Source organism: Pezoporus flaviventris, unplaced genomic scaffold, assembly GCF_033815535.1.
Source record: "Pezoporus flaviventris isolate CSIRO_AGI_PZ_B2104156 unplaced genomic scaffold, CSIRO_AGI_Pfla_v1 ptg000025l, whole genome shotgun sequence".
Lineage (NCBI taxonomy): Eukaryota > Metazoa > Chordata > Aves > Psittaciformes > Psittacidae > Pezoporus > Pezoporus flaviventris.
In genome coordinates this window covers 33,918,127-33,932,250 of record NW_026892573.1, presented here as the reverse complement: position 1 = coordinate 33,932,250, position 14,124 = coordinate 33,918,127, and the positions used below count along the sequence as shown (strand labels likewise).

Genomic DNA, 14,124 nt, shown 5'->3' with positions numbered 1-14,124 from the left:
ACTGAAGGACAAAATCACTTGGTTTTTGTTCCTCTGGTAAGCAAATGCAAGAGGAGGAGAGGGAGGAACAGGATGATGATGATGATGATGATGACAATGGTCATAAATAACCTCCATTTTATTCCTAGGTTTGCCCCCCACTTCCTTACTTGCTCTTTGGAATTCTCCTTTGCTTTTCTTGAAGTCCTGGATTTCTTCATGCTACCCTTGCCCTTCCTCCTCCTTAGGCTGTTAATAATGTGGATCAGGGTGGTGGTTTGTCACAAGTTAGGGAAAGCCTTGGCTCCAGCAGCACAGAAGCATGCCAGGATGCTGAAGTGCACCCAGCTGTTGGCAAACCTGCATTTTCATTCCATTCCAAAGACAAAACTCATGGAGCTGTTCATTGCAGTGGGAGACTTCATTCTAGAGTTGTTACAATACCCTGTTTCCATAACAAATGAGCTTCCTGTCATCTCTGGGAAGTGCTGGTGGAAAAGAGCCACATTTTGGGGTTGTGTGTATCACACTGGGTTGCCTTGTGTATCATGGCCCATGGCAGGGGGGTTGGAACTGGGTGATCTTAAGGTCCTTTCCAACCCAAACTATTCTATGATTCTGTGATAGCCAGTTTAGTCACCAGCTGAAAGAGCATCCAGGGTCTGAAGCCCAGGAGTATCCCTGATTTTAAAAGCACTGTGAAATGCTGGGGCTTGGTCTGCTTTCTTGCCCTTTGGAAATGGTCTGCACTTCACCAACCACTAGAACATAGGAGTAGAAACTTAGCCTGAACTAATAGATGGGATCGTAGAATGATTTGGGCTGGAAGGGACCTTAGGATCATCCAGTTCCCGCTGGTGAAATTGGCTGTGCCTGTGGTTTTACATCTCTAGAGCAAGATCCCCTGCCTCTTGGCTCACTCCACATTCCTGCAGGCAAGGAAATGAAGAACCAGACTTTACTCTGCATGGAGCAGCTTTCGGAGCCGCAGGAGTGATGTGGGGATCAGGCAATAACACGTTGGGATCTTGACAGAGCTCTGACTGCTGTCTGTGTTTCCTCAGATAATAAAGCTGAAAGCAGAGGCTCGTCTGGACCTGCTCAAGCAGATCGGGGTGTCCGTGGATACGTGGCTCAAGAGCGCCATGAACCAAGTGATGGAGGAACTGGAAAACGAGCGCTGGGCCAGCCTGCCCTCAGTGACCAACAACGGCTCTTCACACCTGGTAGGGCCTCCGTCGTCTCAACCTCACCTTGGTTCCATGTGGCTCTTTCCTAGTAGCAATTCCTAACTTAATATTGAATATAAACCAGAATTCATCATAAATCATTGAATTAGGGAAGGGTTTGGGTTGGAAGGGACCTTAAAGCTCCTCCAGCTCCAACCCCTGCCACGGGCAGGGACCCCTTCCATAGAGCAGCTTGCTCCAAGCCCCTGTGTCCAACCTGGCCTTGAACACTGCCAGGGATGGGGCAGCCACAGCTTCTCTGGGCACCCTGTGCCAGCGCCTCAGCACCCTCACAGGGAAGAGCTTCTGCCTAAGAGCTCAGCTCAGTCTCCCCTCGGGCAGGTTCAAGCCATTCCCCTTGGCCTGGCCCTACAGGCCCTTGTCCCAAGCCCCTCTCCAGCTTTCCTGCAGCCCCTTCAGGCACTGGAGCTGCTCTCAGGTCTCCCCTTCAGGAGCCTTCTCTTCTCCAGGCTGCCCCAGCCCAGCTCTCTCAGCCTGGCTCCAGAGCAGAGCTGCTCCAGCCCTCGCAGCAGCTCCATGGCCTCCTCTGGAGCTGCCAGTACCAACAAGGAGAAGAGAAACTGCTATAAGACCTCACAATGTGTTTATTTTCTTTCATCCCTTCCATGCCTGGCAATGCTGAGCTGTCACCTTTGGCACTAGAACCAAACCCATGTGTTGCTCTTCACCAATAACCAAGCAAAATAAAATTCCTGAAGGTTTGGTCAGTTTGCCTCAAATAAATCTTACTTTTCTGATTTTCATGCTTTTAATATTTAACAAAATTCAGAGGCTTTTGCAAAGTCTTGGTTTTCATGTAGATACTTCCCTAACTATAGCCTTCATACTGGGTTAAAAACGACTTCATTCATACTTTATCTCCCCTTCAGATTAATCTTCATCTTTGGACACCCAGAATGTACGTTCTGAAGAGCAGAACTTGCAGGGGGAGCAGGGATGTGGTTTTTCTTTGCACTGCAGATGATTTGCTTCCTTTTGCTGACCACCTAAAAGAAACAACATCTCCCTTTCAGCAAGAATGTGGAATCTACACACAAAATTCCTGCTCATTCCTATGTTTCTTTGTGCTTCTTTAGTGTCTTCTTGGTAATGGTGGCAAAGCCATAGAGGGAAAAGGGAGTTTGGGATGTAGAGGTGTTATCATCTATGTCAGCTTTAGTTCAAAGAAGTGAGCGCTGAATGGAGTCTCACTTTGTTGCCTTCAGGCTGTTGGGATGTCTCTCCAGGGACCTTATACAGAACTCAGACACAGTGACAGTGATATGCAGGAAAGGTTCTTGTAGGCACTCCTCAGTGTAGTCTGTCTCTGCTTTATTCCCATGGTGAGTGGTATAATTAGAGATTAAAGCTGTAGTATGCAGATCCATGCTCCAGTCTTCCCAAATCCCAGAGGAGTTCTTGTACTGAGATTCCTTTCAGATCCTTTCTACATGAGGAGATGTTACATAGCTGTGTTTAACAGTGCCTTTTTTCCCTTTCTTCTTGTACTCCACCTCCTTTACTTGCCCTCGTGCACGCTGGAATGTGCCCAATGCCTTGTTCTCTGTCTCATCACACACGCCAAGAGCCAGCCCTGGAGCCAAGCCCTGCGCTAGTCCCTGGTGAGCCAGCAGATGCCACAGAGTGGGAGGCTAAACTCTGAGCCTTATTTTCCCCTTTTACACTTACATACGCTCCTGTGTGAAAACAAGGATGCTGTTGACCTTGGCAGCCAGCTGAGGACAGCAGGAGATGGAATTCTTAGAAGGCCAAAGGCCAAAATTACGCTGCTTGCAATTATTAGAGGAATTACTGCAGCGTGTCACAAGCAGCAGTTTCTCTTCAGCTTTGAAGAGGGATCAGTGTTCACTGCTCAGAAACCAGGTACCCACCTCCTGTAAGTGATACCCAGCTTTGCTCTTTGATCCAGGGAGTCTGTTCAGCAAAGCTCTCCATGTGTTTCCTTGTAAAGAGTGAAAAAGGAGAAAGGAAGGTCAATGCCTACATTACTACAGGAATGTAATGAGCTGAAGGAGTTAATATCCCATTGCCTCTCCAGTGGGCTGATTTTGTGATAGAATCATAGATCCACAGCCTGGTTTGGGTTGGAAGGACCTTAAAGCTCATCCAGTTCCAAGCCTCTTGCCACGGGCAGGGACCCCTTCCACTAGAGCAGCTTGCTCCAAGCCCCTGTGTCCAACCTGGCCTTGAGCAGTGCCAGGGATGGGGCAGCCACAGCTTCTCTGGGCACCCTGTGCCAGCGCCTCAGCACCCTCCCAGGGAAGAGCTTCTGCCTAAGAGCTCAGCTCAGTCTCCCCTCGGGCAGGTTCAAGCCATTCCCCTTGGCCTGCCCCTACAGGCCCTTGTCCAAAGCCCCTCTCCAGCTTTCCTGCAGCCCCTTTAGGCACTGGAGCTGCTCTAAGGTCTCCCTGGAGCTAAAATCATTTGACTCAGCAGCAATTATAGGATCATAGAATCATGGAGGCTAGAAAAGACCTTTAAGTCCATATATATATATAGTGATCTTGATCTTATATCTCTTTTCGTACCTTTTTTGATGTGTATAATCAAACTATGTCATCACTTTCTACCCGCATTTCTTCTTGTCTGTGCTGTCTCATACCTTCAGTGTAATTGTCTCATGTACTTACTCTTTGCCTATGCTGTCTTTCATCACTAATGTGTTGAAAGATGAGTTTTAGGAAACAAGCTGCTTCATTTTCTGTCTCATTGCTGCTGTTTTCCCTCTTTGCAAACAAACCCATTCAAGGAGGTTGAGCAGCCCCCACACTGAAAATGAAACTGTCATTTTCTGCCTCGTGTTAGGAAACCAGGAGCAGATGTTTTCTGAAGGACTCTTTCTAGACCTGATACACTCATTTCCATGATGTTTCTTGTGGCTGTCAGCTGGATCAGCTCCTGCTGCTGGGACATAGACCATGCACAGCAAAAGGCAGTTAGAAACCAGAGAGGGAAACCTTACATTTGCCATAGTTTCTGCTTGGTTGGGAATACATCAAAGCACGAGGCAGGGCAGTGATTTGCTGTTACAGCAACATCCATCAACACATTCAAGCAGCAACAAATCAAGCTTGAATCATAGAATCAGATAGGTTGGAAAAGAACTTCAGGTCCAGCCTTTACCCAGCATTGCCAAGCCCATCACTAAACCATGTCACTAAAGGCCTCATTGGGAATGTGAGGGGGAAATAATCATCTGAATTACCAGATTTTAGCCTAAAAACTGCAACACTACAAATTCATCTGAGTTGGGAAATGATGAAGTTTTGTGCTCTTCCACCCCAGGTCTAGAAGAGCAAAGATGCTGCAGAGCAGAGGTACAGCATCACCTGGCTTAGGGAGGCTGCCTTTAGTCTCAGCCTAACTTTGTGCTGATTTATGAGCCCTCCGTGAGGAAAACCAAATGCACTCCCAAATTTAAAGGAATATATAGAGGGAAGATGGCAAACACAAATACCCCACAGCGTTGCCTTTGGTTGGAAGGACTGGCCTGCTTTCACATGAGAGAAAGTGTTTATTCAGGATGTCATCCAGGCAGGAGGCCAGAGCACAGCTCATGGCACTGCTGCCCCAGCTGCCCTTATGGAAACTTGGATGTTTCCAGTGTCTCGACTTGAGGTTCTGTTTCAGCTTTTACCCCTAGTTTTTAATCATTCTTTCTCTAAGGATTGTTGTTTCTTGCACCATGCCCATTGTGCAGAACACACCAGTGAGAAGCTGATTTTTCAATTCTTCAGCTCTTATTTTTGTGACTTCCAAGTATTTCCATTGAGGCTTCACTTCAGACTCCCCCTCACAAGTGCATTCAGCCTTAGCAGCAGAAACTCTCAGTCAGTGACTCCTTTTCCCATTCAACTCTTTGCTGTGCCTCTCAAACTGCATCTCCAAAGGACACGAGTCCCTCTTTATAGCTTATAGGGAATAAATAACTGCCCATCAGTGCGGTTGGAGCTTCCAAAGTCTTCTCTGGTTCTTAAATCCACAGTGCTTGAATGAGGAAATGCATCTGAGTTAGGCAAAGATGTAGTTTGGTGACAGCTCTTACTCTTTTCTTTCCCTGTATTTGCTTTGTTTGATGACCTTCCTCACATTATTTGGGAATCATGTTGGATATTATTTAGTTATTGGGGGTTTTGTCCAGTTTGAATGATCATCATAAATAGTAAAAAAAAACGTTGAAAGATAATGATCAATTCATTTCCATTGTTATTCCCTTTTCATTTGAGGGTCTGATGCCCAATTTCATTTGTTTGAACAGGGAAATGCTGATGCAGAGAAGGAAGAAGGTGAAGAGTTTGAAGACAGCATGGATGTGTTTGATGACAGTAGTTCTAGTCCTTCTGGTACTCTAAGGAATTACCCTCTCACCTGCAAAGTTGTTTATTCATACAAGGTTTGTGAGTTATCTTTTTGTGTCGATTTGATCAGAAAACTGATCAGCAAACATAATAGATGTAACGGTGCTTATGGCACTTGAATAGAATCACCACAGAGTAATAGACTGCTTTGGGTTGAAAGGACCTTAAAGCTCATCCAGTTCCAGCCCCCTGCCATAGGCAGGGACACCTTCCACTGGAGCAGCTTGCTCCAAGCCCCATCTGGTGTCAGCGTTTGGCTCAGTAATTAAATATATCTAGCACCTAGTTGTGACTATCTGCAGCAGTAAAGTCCATGCCATCATGAAACACATTTAAACTACACTTCAGCACAGTCCTGACGTCTGTTCCCTATTTGCAGCTTGCAGAGATGTCCCTGCCTGGCTTCAGGGCCAGCAGATGTGTGTGTGCTGTTACAACCTGCTGTAATTCCTCTTGCTGAGCCGGTGGGGCTGTAGCAGAGATGCCTTCTCAGTGTCAGGCTGCGTGACAAAGCCCCTCTTTGTCCTGTAATAGTGAAACCACCATTCATGAGTGCAGGCTTTGCTGACAAACTGCATTCAGGCTGGTTACGTCTGCTAGCACTGCTAGGTCAGTTGTAAATCACACCACTGTGGAGCCAAAGCCAGTGGCAGACGTGGACCTAGAGTACAGAGTAATTAGAGATCCCAAAGTAAATAGGGTTTGACACGTTGATGCTGTGCAGGATGCTTCTGTCTGTCCGAAATGAAACAGGGCCTTGTGAGCATCAGTAAGTGTATAGAAGAACACTTATACTATGTTTTAAACTATGCTATATCATAGAATTTTCAATTCTTGAAACCACATAAGCTTCAATAAAAGTCTGGATGAGAATGTTCTTTACACTGCCTGGCCTGCACACCTTGATTTTGTAATCTTCCTGTAATACATTTCAGGCTTCTCAGCCAGATGAATTGACCATAGAGGAACATGAGGTGTTGGAGGTGATAGAAGATGGAGATATGGAAGACTGGGTAAAGGTATTGGTTTTCTGAGATTGTTTTCTTTTCATAGAGTCATAACAGAATGGTTTGGGTTGGAAAGGACCTTAGGGCTCAGTTCCAACCCAGGGAAGAGCTTCTGCCTAAGAGCTCATCTCAGTCTCCCCTCTGGCAGGTTCAAGCCATTCCCCTTGGCCTGGCCCTACAGGCCCTTGTCCCAAGCCCCTCTCCAGCTTTCCTGCAGCCCCTTCAGGCACTGGAGCTGCTCTCAGGTCTCCCCTTCAGGAGCCTTCTCTTCTCCAGGCTGCCCCAGCCCAGCTCTCTCAGCCTGGCTCCAGAGCAGAGCTGCTCCAGCCCTCGCAGCAGCTCCGTGGCCTCCTCTGGCCTCACTCCAACAGCTCCACGTCCCTCTTGTGCTGCTGCCCCAGGGCTGGATCAGGGCTGCAGGGGGGGTCTCTCCAGAGCACAGCAGAGGGGCAGGATCCCCTCCCTGAGCTGCTGCTCACGCTCTGGGGGTGCAGCCCAGCACACGGGGGGGTTCTGGGCTCAAGCGCACACTGAAGCTGGGTCATGGGGAGCTTCTCCTCACCCAACACCCCAAGTCCTTCTGCTTGGGGCTGCCGTCAATAATTTCACTGTTACTTTTAAAAACAGAACTCGGGCCAGGAGAAGCATTTGGACTCTTTTCAGAGCCATAAGCAAAACCAGAGAATCTTTTATGCCCCTCTTTTCACAGGCACGGAATAAAGCAGGTCATGTGGGCTATGTGCCAGAGAAGTACCTGCAGTTCCCAACGTCCAGCAGTCTGCTGAGCATGCTGCAGTCCCTCGCTGCACTGGATAACAGATCACACACCTCAAATAACTCCACGGAGGCTGACTTGGTCTCAGGCACCCTGAATGGAGACTCCAGTGGTAAATACCAATAAACTGAAGTCTGTGTCAGCCTTGTTCTCAAAGGATTCTGCATGTTGAGGTTGGATGCTGCATATGAGAGTGTCTCCTATTTGACCAGTTTCTGAGTACAATTCTTCTCAGTATTTACCAGTCTCATATCAAACCTGCGTAATTTATCTGTCTCTCAGAGTTGAGATTAACTGAAATTAAGGAAAACCAAAACCAGAATCCCAGCCTGGTTTGGGTTGAAGGGACCTTAAAGCTCATTCAGCTCCAACCCCTGCCACAGGCAGGGACCCTTTCCACTAGAGCAGCTTGCTCCAAGCTCCTGTGTCCAACCTGGCCTTGAACACTGCCAGGGATGGGGCAGCCACAGCTTCTCTGGGCACCCTGTGCCAGCGCCTCAGCACCCTCCCAGGGAAGAGCTTCTGCCTAAGAGCTCAGCTCAGTCTCCCCTGGGGCAGGTTAAAGCCATTCCCCTTGTTCTGTTGCTACAGGCCCTTGTCCCAAGCCCCTCTCCAGCTTTCCTGCAGCCCCTTTAGGCACTGAAGCTGCTCTAAGGTCTCCTTGGAGCCAAAATCATTTGATTCAGCAATTATAGAATGATGTTGCTTGGAAAACCCCTTTAAAATCATTAAGTCCAACCTTAGCTGTATCTATGGTATTGGTTTTTTTTATGCCTCTGCCAATTCCGCTTTTATTCTTCCTCTTCCATCCTTCAGTGTGTTTTGTGAAAGCACTTTACGATTACGAGGGCCAGACGGATGACGAGCTGTCCTTTCCGGAAGGAGCCATCATCCGCATCTTGAACAAGGAAAATCAGGATGATGATGGCTTTTGGGAAGGAGAATTCAACGGGCGCGTTGGGGTGTTCCCGTCCGTCTTAGTTGAGGAGCTGACGGCCTCAGAAAATGGAGAGACTCAGTGGATTGGAGATATTCAGGTATGTAAAGAGTTGAGGGGTTGGGGTGATGGGGGGTATTGAGTTTGTTAGGGTGGTTTTGCAATGCTCAAAGATTTGCTTCTTCTGGAGGGGAAAAAAAAAAAACAAATTGGGACCAAGTTAAGAACGAAACCCCCTAAATAATTCAAGCAAAATAAATCAGAACCAATTTAAGGAAAAAAAAATCAAATCAGAGCCAGGATAAAATGAAAAACCCAAACCTCGAGTGCTTCACTTTGAGTTTCTTTCCCAACCTAATAGTGCCCAACTGATGTATTTTAGCAAATGTAATGGATCTGTGGATAAAGGCAATTAGTTGGGTGGAAAGGCAATGAAGCCAAGGAGGAAATTCCCAGTCTACTTCCTGTAATGAATTTATGGCATTGACTGAGACATCAAATGCAGGCTGGCAGAAAGAATTACAGGCTCCCTCAGCCCTCATTTAATGTTTTCATACTGAAATCTGTTCTGTATCCTCTCAGTCTGGAAGGGCAGAGCGCTGTCAAATAGTGAATTACAGTGGTTTTTGCCAAAACGGCCTCATTTCTTATTTTTTTCTTAATGTTAGAAAATCAGACACATTCTCCTGTGTAACTGGGCTAGAAACTGGATTTTTGTGTTCCCTACAAGGTAATTTCTCTGGTACTTTTAGTCTTTGATTGAGGCAGACCACAAAAACTTCACTTTTACATGATACATATGATAAAACTCACTGTCATCTTGGAGCTTTTGTGTGAGAGGCACACTTGGCCAAGTGACTTTGCAGCTGACCTTCCCAGCGTCTGCATTACCTGGGAGAGGATGAAGATCTCTGCTTAGTGGCAAGCTGTGATTTAACACACATGCAATCACTGTTGGGTAGCTTGGTTTTGCTCCTCAAAACCCTACCTGACAGCACTTTTGAACACGTACTTTTCCTCCAGGGGACAGCTCTTGTGTACTGATGTGTCACTTCTAGTGCAGGGATGCGGCACACAACTGGCTGTGCCTGGAGGGGTAGATGAAAGCTGTTAAGGAGTGAGTGAGGTTTGCTGCAAGCCCTGTCTCTTCTTCCCACAGGTATCCCCAACTCCAAAGCCTAACCATGCCCTTCCACCGCTGCCCCTGTATGACCAGCCTCCCACTAGCCCCTACCACAGTCCGGATAAACGAGGTTCTCAGTACTTCCCCAGATCACCCTCAACTAATGGTAAGAGATTTGGGGATGGCCAAAGAAACGGCTCAGCAAGATGCTGATGGGTTCAAACTGAAACAGGGGAAGGTTAGATTGGATCTAAGGAAGAAGTTCTTTCCTGTGAGGGTGCTGAGGCACTGGAATGGGTTGCCCAGGGAGGTTGTGAATGCTCCATCCCTGGCAGTGTTCAAGGCCAGGCTGGACAGAGCCTTGGGTGCCATGGTTTAGTGTGAGGTGTCCCTGCCCATGGCAGGGGGTTGGAACTGGATGATCTTAAGGTCCTTTCCAACCCAAACCATTCTATGATTCTATGCTTCAGTTAGAATGTTCCTGTTTCATACTTGGGGGTGGGGGAAGAAGCTTTTTTTGCCACCTGAAGTTCATTCAGTGATATTGAGGGGCTTGGTTTTGATGGGTTCTTCCTTCCCCCTTCAGAAAACAGCTTCAGCTCAGAGTCCCCTGGATTCTCACAGCCTCCACGAGTTCCTCCTGAAAGTTCCTATGGGAAACTGCGACCTGTGAGTTAAAACCTAATCCTGATGTTCTCTTGAAGCTAGGAAGGTATAAAAGCCAAGTTTAGGTGAAGCAGGATGGGTGCGTTCAAAGCAGGGGGGTGATGCAGCACTGATGATCTGTGTTCTGCGGATGCAATTACTGTGTATTAAAGCGTGTTATCTCAGATGAAGACTGCAGGGGAAGGTCTGTTCACTCCCCTTTGATAATAGCAAAGCTGTGCCCAAAAGCTGGAGGACACAAGAGCTCTTGGAGATGAAGTAAACACTAGAACAAAACAAAGCTGCACTTGTTTAAACACTTCCTCATTGTGTTTAAAGATGCCCTTGAATCTTACCCATCCCCTCTCCTTCACCTAAGCTGCTCTTCCGCCTCTGCCTTTATAGGTGTGACACCTCTGTGTCTCTGCATGAGGCATGTAGATTGTGAAATCTAACCTGTGGGGAAATTGCATCTGTAGTGAGAGCAAAATAGGTGGGAGGTGATAAACTCAGAGTGCCTTTGCAGGCATCGGGAGGTTATTTCTGGCCTTGACACATAGAATAACCCCATAAAAGAGCTAGAAAAGGGGGTGAATAAATGCCAGAACCATTTAATTCTATCATTCGTACAGTTCTCCTCCAGTGTGCCAGCAGACACATCTGCTTGCCAGCAGTTTGTGGTAATGTGTGGACTCCATTGCATTTAGGGTTAAATTTACTTCCAGACCTCTTGATTTGAGAGGTTTGGGTTTAAAAGTCTGAATTATAACATCTATATATTCTGTTTTGTCTTTGCTGCCTCAAAAGAGAGATTTTGCCAGAAAAGGAAAGGAAGAATTTAATCCCTTTAGGACTTGCAAACTCCATCTCCTAGGATTAACTTTGCAATCAAGGTTGGGATGGTTTCAAAGTCCTAAATCAAATCATATTCAGTTGCATTGTCCTGGCATCCTCAACGGTTGCACAAAAAAGAGCGTTTTGGGCTATTCATAAGTTATATTCTCACTATTCCAGTTAGTCAGTGAGTTACCTTTATCCACAAGGCAGAGGTAGTGCTGCATCGTTTAGCATTTAGCTATTCAACGGAGAAGTTTCATATTCCCTTGCAAAAAGATGCTGATTCAGCTTTCCCATATAACAGCTTTGTATTTCATGAGTTTCTTGCAGTTTAGTGTCTTTTCAGGATATTACTCCAGTGTCATGCCTTAACTGGGAGGATTTCTGTTAGTTTTGCATTTGAAATATGCCTGGTTTGAAAATACCGTGTAGTTTATTATGTTATTGCTCCACAGTTTATATTTTCCATAGCAAGTCACTCCAGTGTATTCTGCAATCACGTGCCAAAACTCCTGCCATGCAAAGCTGTTAGCACTTAAGATAAGCTCTCTCAGGAGCAGTAATAACTTTATTGATGTGGCAGAGTGTGTAAATATAGCATCAGATTTCAGGTGTGTATCGTTCAGGTCAGGGATTGAGTAAATACCAATAAGCCACTTAGATGCAGCAAGACATTGTTGTAGCTCCCAGTCCACGTGAGTTCCAGGCAAGGGCATCATCAGGTTTCAGCCTTTGATGTAAGATCCAAAGTGTATCCCAGGTTTAGGTACTCAATTATCCATGGGTGCATGCAGAATAAGTGGGATACTTCAATGCTGGGACTGCTAGTTATCCTGGAGGAAAACCACCTAAGAGTAACGACAAGTTATAGAGGAGAGCCTTGATGGCTTAACTGGGGATGGCTGGACCTGAATTCACCTGGTTTCTCGCTGTAGTTCTGTTGATCTTCATACATAACCTGCACCTTTGCTTCATCTGGAGGTACGAGCCTAAAAATGCTGGTTTAGTCTATACAAGCTCTGAAATACTCTGATAGTTACAGGCTGGTTCTGGCTGTTTCAGGTACGAGCAGCACCGCCACCCCCAACACAGCATCACCGCCGGACCACAGAGAAGATAGAGGACGTGGAAATCACCCTGGTGTAACGATGGGACTAGTTAAGTAGTAGTGCTACAATCAAGACCAAACGTGGTATTTGGTCGAATCTCAGTTTTTAGGCACCTTTGCATGATGAAGACTTTGACTAGAACAAGAGATAGGGAGGATTTTATGTGGCAGTGACCTGGTGGACTCCTTCCCGCAGTCATGACTATTTTGTGCCTTTTGAGTTTGTTGCTTTGATTTATATAAGTCATTCTTCCTCTCTTAGCACAAAGCAAGACAGGCCAAACAGCAAGCAGAGGATTGCCTTGGAGCAGGTTTCTCTCTTGGCTGAAGATGGTCAGTTTTTATACGGAGGCTGAAGAGAAAGAGCCTCCTTCATGCAACTTAGTCATAACGTCCTTCGACCACGTGCATTAGTACAGTATATTACTGTTGCCATAGGAATGTGTTAAAAGATTGTCCATTCTTCAAGTAGCATTTACTTTGTCTGATTAGGGATTAATCAGATTTGCAGAACGAAAAGAAAGGGAACTGAAATAAGTATAAATAGAGGCTGGCTCCTCTTCAATCCCCTTGCAGAAAGGAAGAAACAGGCAAAGAATCTTCTAGATGAGGCAAACTGATGCAGACCATACGTTAATGCACACCTCTTCAATGATGAACAGTTCAACTGTTACGTCCTTTGTATTCATATTTATGCAGTACATTTAGGAATAGAGTATCTAATCTGGAGGTGCTGAATTAGTAGCAACATCTTGTTTCATAGCATAAACCAACTGGTAGAAAAGTTAAGTGAGATTTTTGTCTAGATCTGGAAATTGAGCTTCTTTTTTTCTTTTCTTAGCAGATTTTGGGGGTTTTTGGTTTGGGTTCTTGTTGCCCAAGTATTTGGGTCACTCTTCTCCCAGTTATTGCCGTGTGCTTTATTATCCATCATTAGCAGTGTATCTTTGGCATCAGGACATCTTAGGAGTTACATTTAGAGTATTTACATGCATTAGTTAGTTTTGGCATTGGATGGTCCTGTAGCATATTCCCACATGGACACCCATTCATTAGCCAAAGCCAGGGAGCCAGGAGAACCTCTGGCTCCTGTGAAGCCTTCAGGCCACCGTGGTGGCCAAGACCACAGTCTCCAATTGCTCTTATAGGCAAGAAATAGAGAGTAAAAGAACTTCCCAACCACTTCTCAATTGAGATCTCTGAAAAAGGATCCTTTTTGTTCTTGAAATGGTCGGAGGAGAGGGGAAAACTGGAGGAAAAGGGGTTTTCTTTATGAACTCAATGATTTTCAGCAATCTCTATCAGATCAAAGGCATCATCACAAGGTAGGGGTTTCTCAGCTGTTGTAAGGGTTCTGTTGCTTTTGTGTCTTCATTTTCTTTCCTAAGCCAGTACGTTCTCTACCTTTACTTTATTAACAAGGGCTATTTTTTGAGGCTGCATTTACAGAAAACAGAATAAAAACCAACCCATCTAACCGGGTTTTACCATACACTTCACACATACTTGTCAATCCCAACCCAGGCTGTTTGCCAATCTCCTTTCCCAGTGGGATCTCGAACCTAGAGCGGAGCTGGTTGAAGAAACCCAGTCATGGATCAGTGCTGAAATCAGTGCCTGTCCAATGAAGTCTTTCCCATACGTGTCGTTCTTTTGCACCTCTTGTCCTGTTGATCTGTTTGAGGTCTTTTTATGTGTTTTATCAAACTTATTCTTAAGTTTAAAGAAGAAAAAGAAGTTTTTAAAGAGAAAAAAAAAAAGGATTTAACTGTTTGCAAACCATTTGGAAAGCTTCACCACGCAGAAGAACAACTATTGCCATCGTAACGTTCACCTTCGCTTTCTTTGGCCAGTTTTTCCTTGTGTCCTTCATCCCTGGACTTTCCAAACAGCAGAAAGCGTTATTTAAAGTCTCTTTTAGTTGTATTTTAAGATATTTTCTGTAAGAGCTGCTAATTTTATTTAAAAAAGAAAAACAAAAAAAAAAGGAAGAGAAGTTGTACAAAGACGCCTCCTTTTTACCTATGATTTCTTCATACAGGGCATGTATTGGACGTCTCATCGTGTACAGCGTCAGTACACTGAAAGCATAGGTGCAAGATGCT

General features: G+C 45.6%; 1 protein-coding gene across 2 annotated transcripts in view; it reads left to right on the top strand.

Annotated features, from left to right (window-relative positions):
* The window catches only part of FCHSD2 (FCH and double SH3 domains 2), a 147,752-nt gene extending 134,944 nt beyond the window's left edge, over window positions 1–12,808 (top strand). For both annotated transcript variants that reach the window (XM_061458121.1, XM_061458122.1), the window contains 8 exons: window positions 1,044–1,205; window positions 5,488–5,622; window positions 6,523–6,606; window positions 7,304–7,481; window positions 8,186–8,406; window positions 9,466–9,595; window positions 10,016–10,098; window positions 11,974–12,808. In XM_061458121.1, coding sequence (XP_061314105.1) covers window positions 1,044–1,205; window positions 5,488–5,622; window positions 6,523–6,606; window positions 7,304–7,481; window positions 8,186–8,406; window positions 9,466–9,595; window positions 10,016–10,098; window positions 11,974–12,057 — 1,077 coding nt within the window. In that variant the 3' untranslated portion in view covers window positions 12,058–12,808. The remainder of the gene's footprint in view (window positions 1–1,043; window positions 1,206–5,487; window positions 5,623–6,522; window positions 6,607–7,303; window positions 7,482–8,185; window positions 8,407–9,465; window positions 9,596–10,015; window positions 10,099–11,973) is intronic.
* Window positions 12,809–14,124: the final 1,316 nt, after the last annotated feature.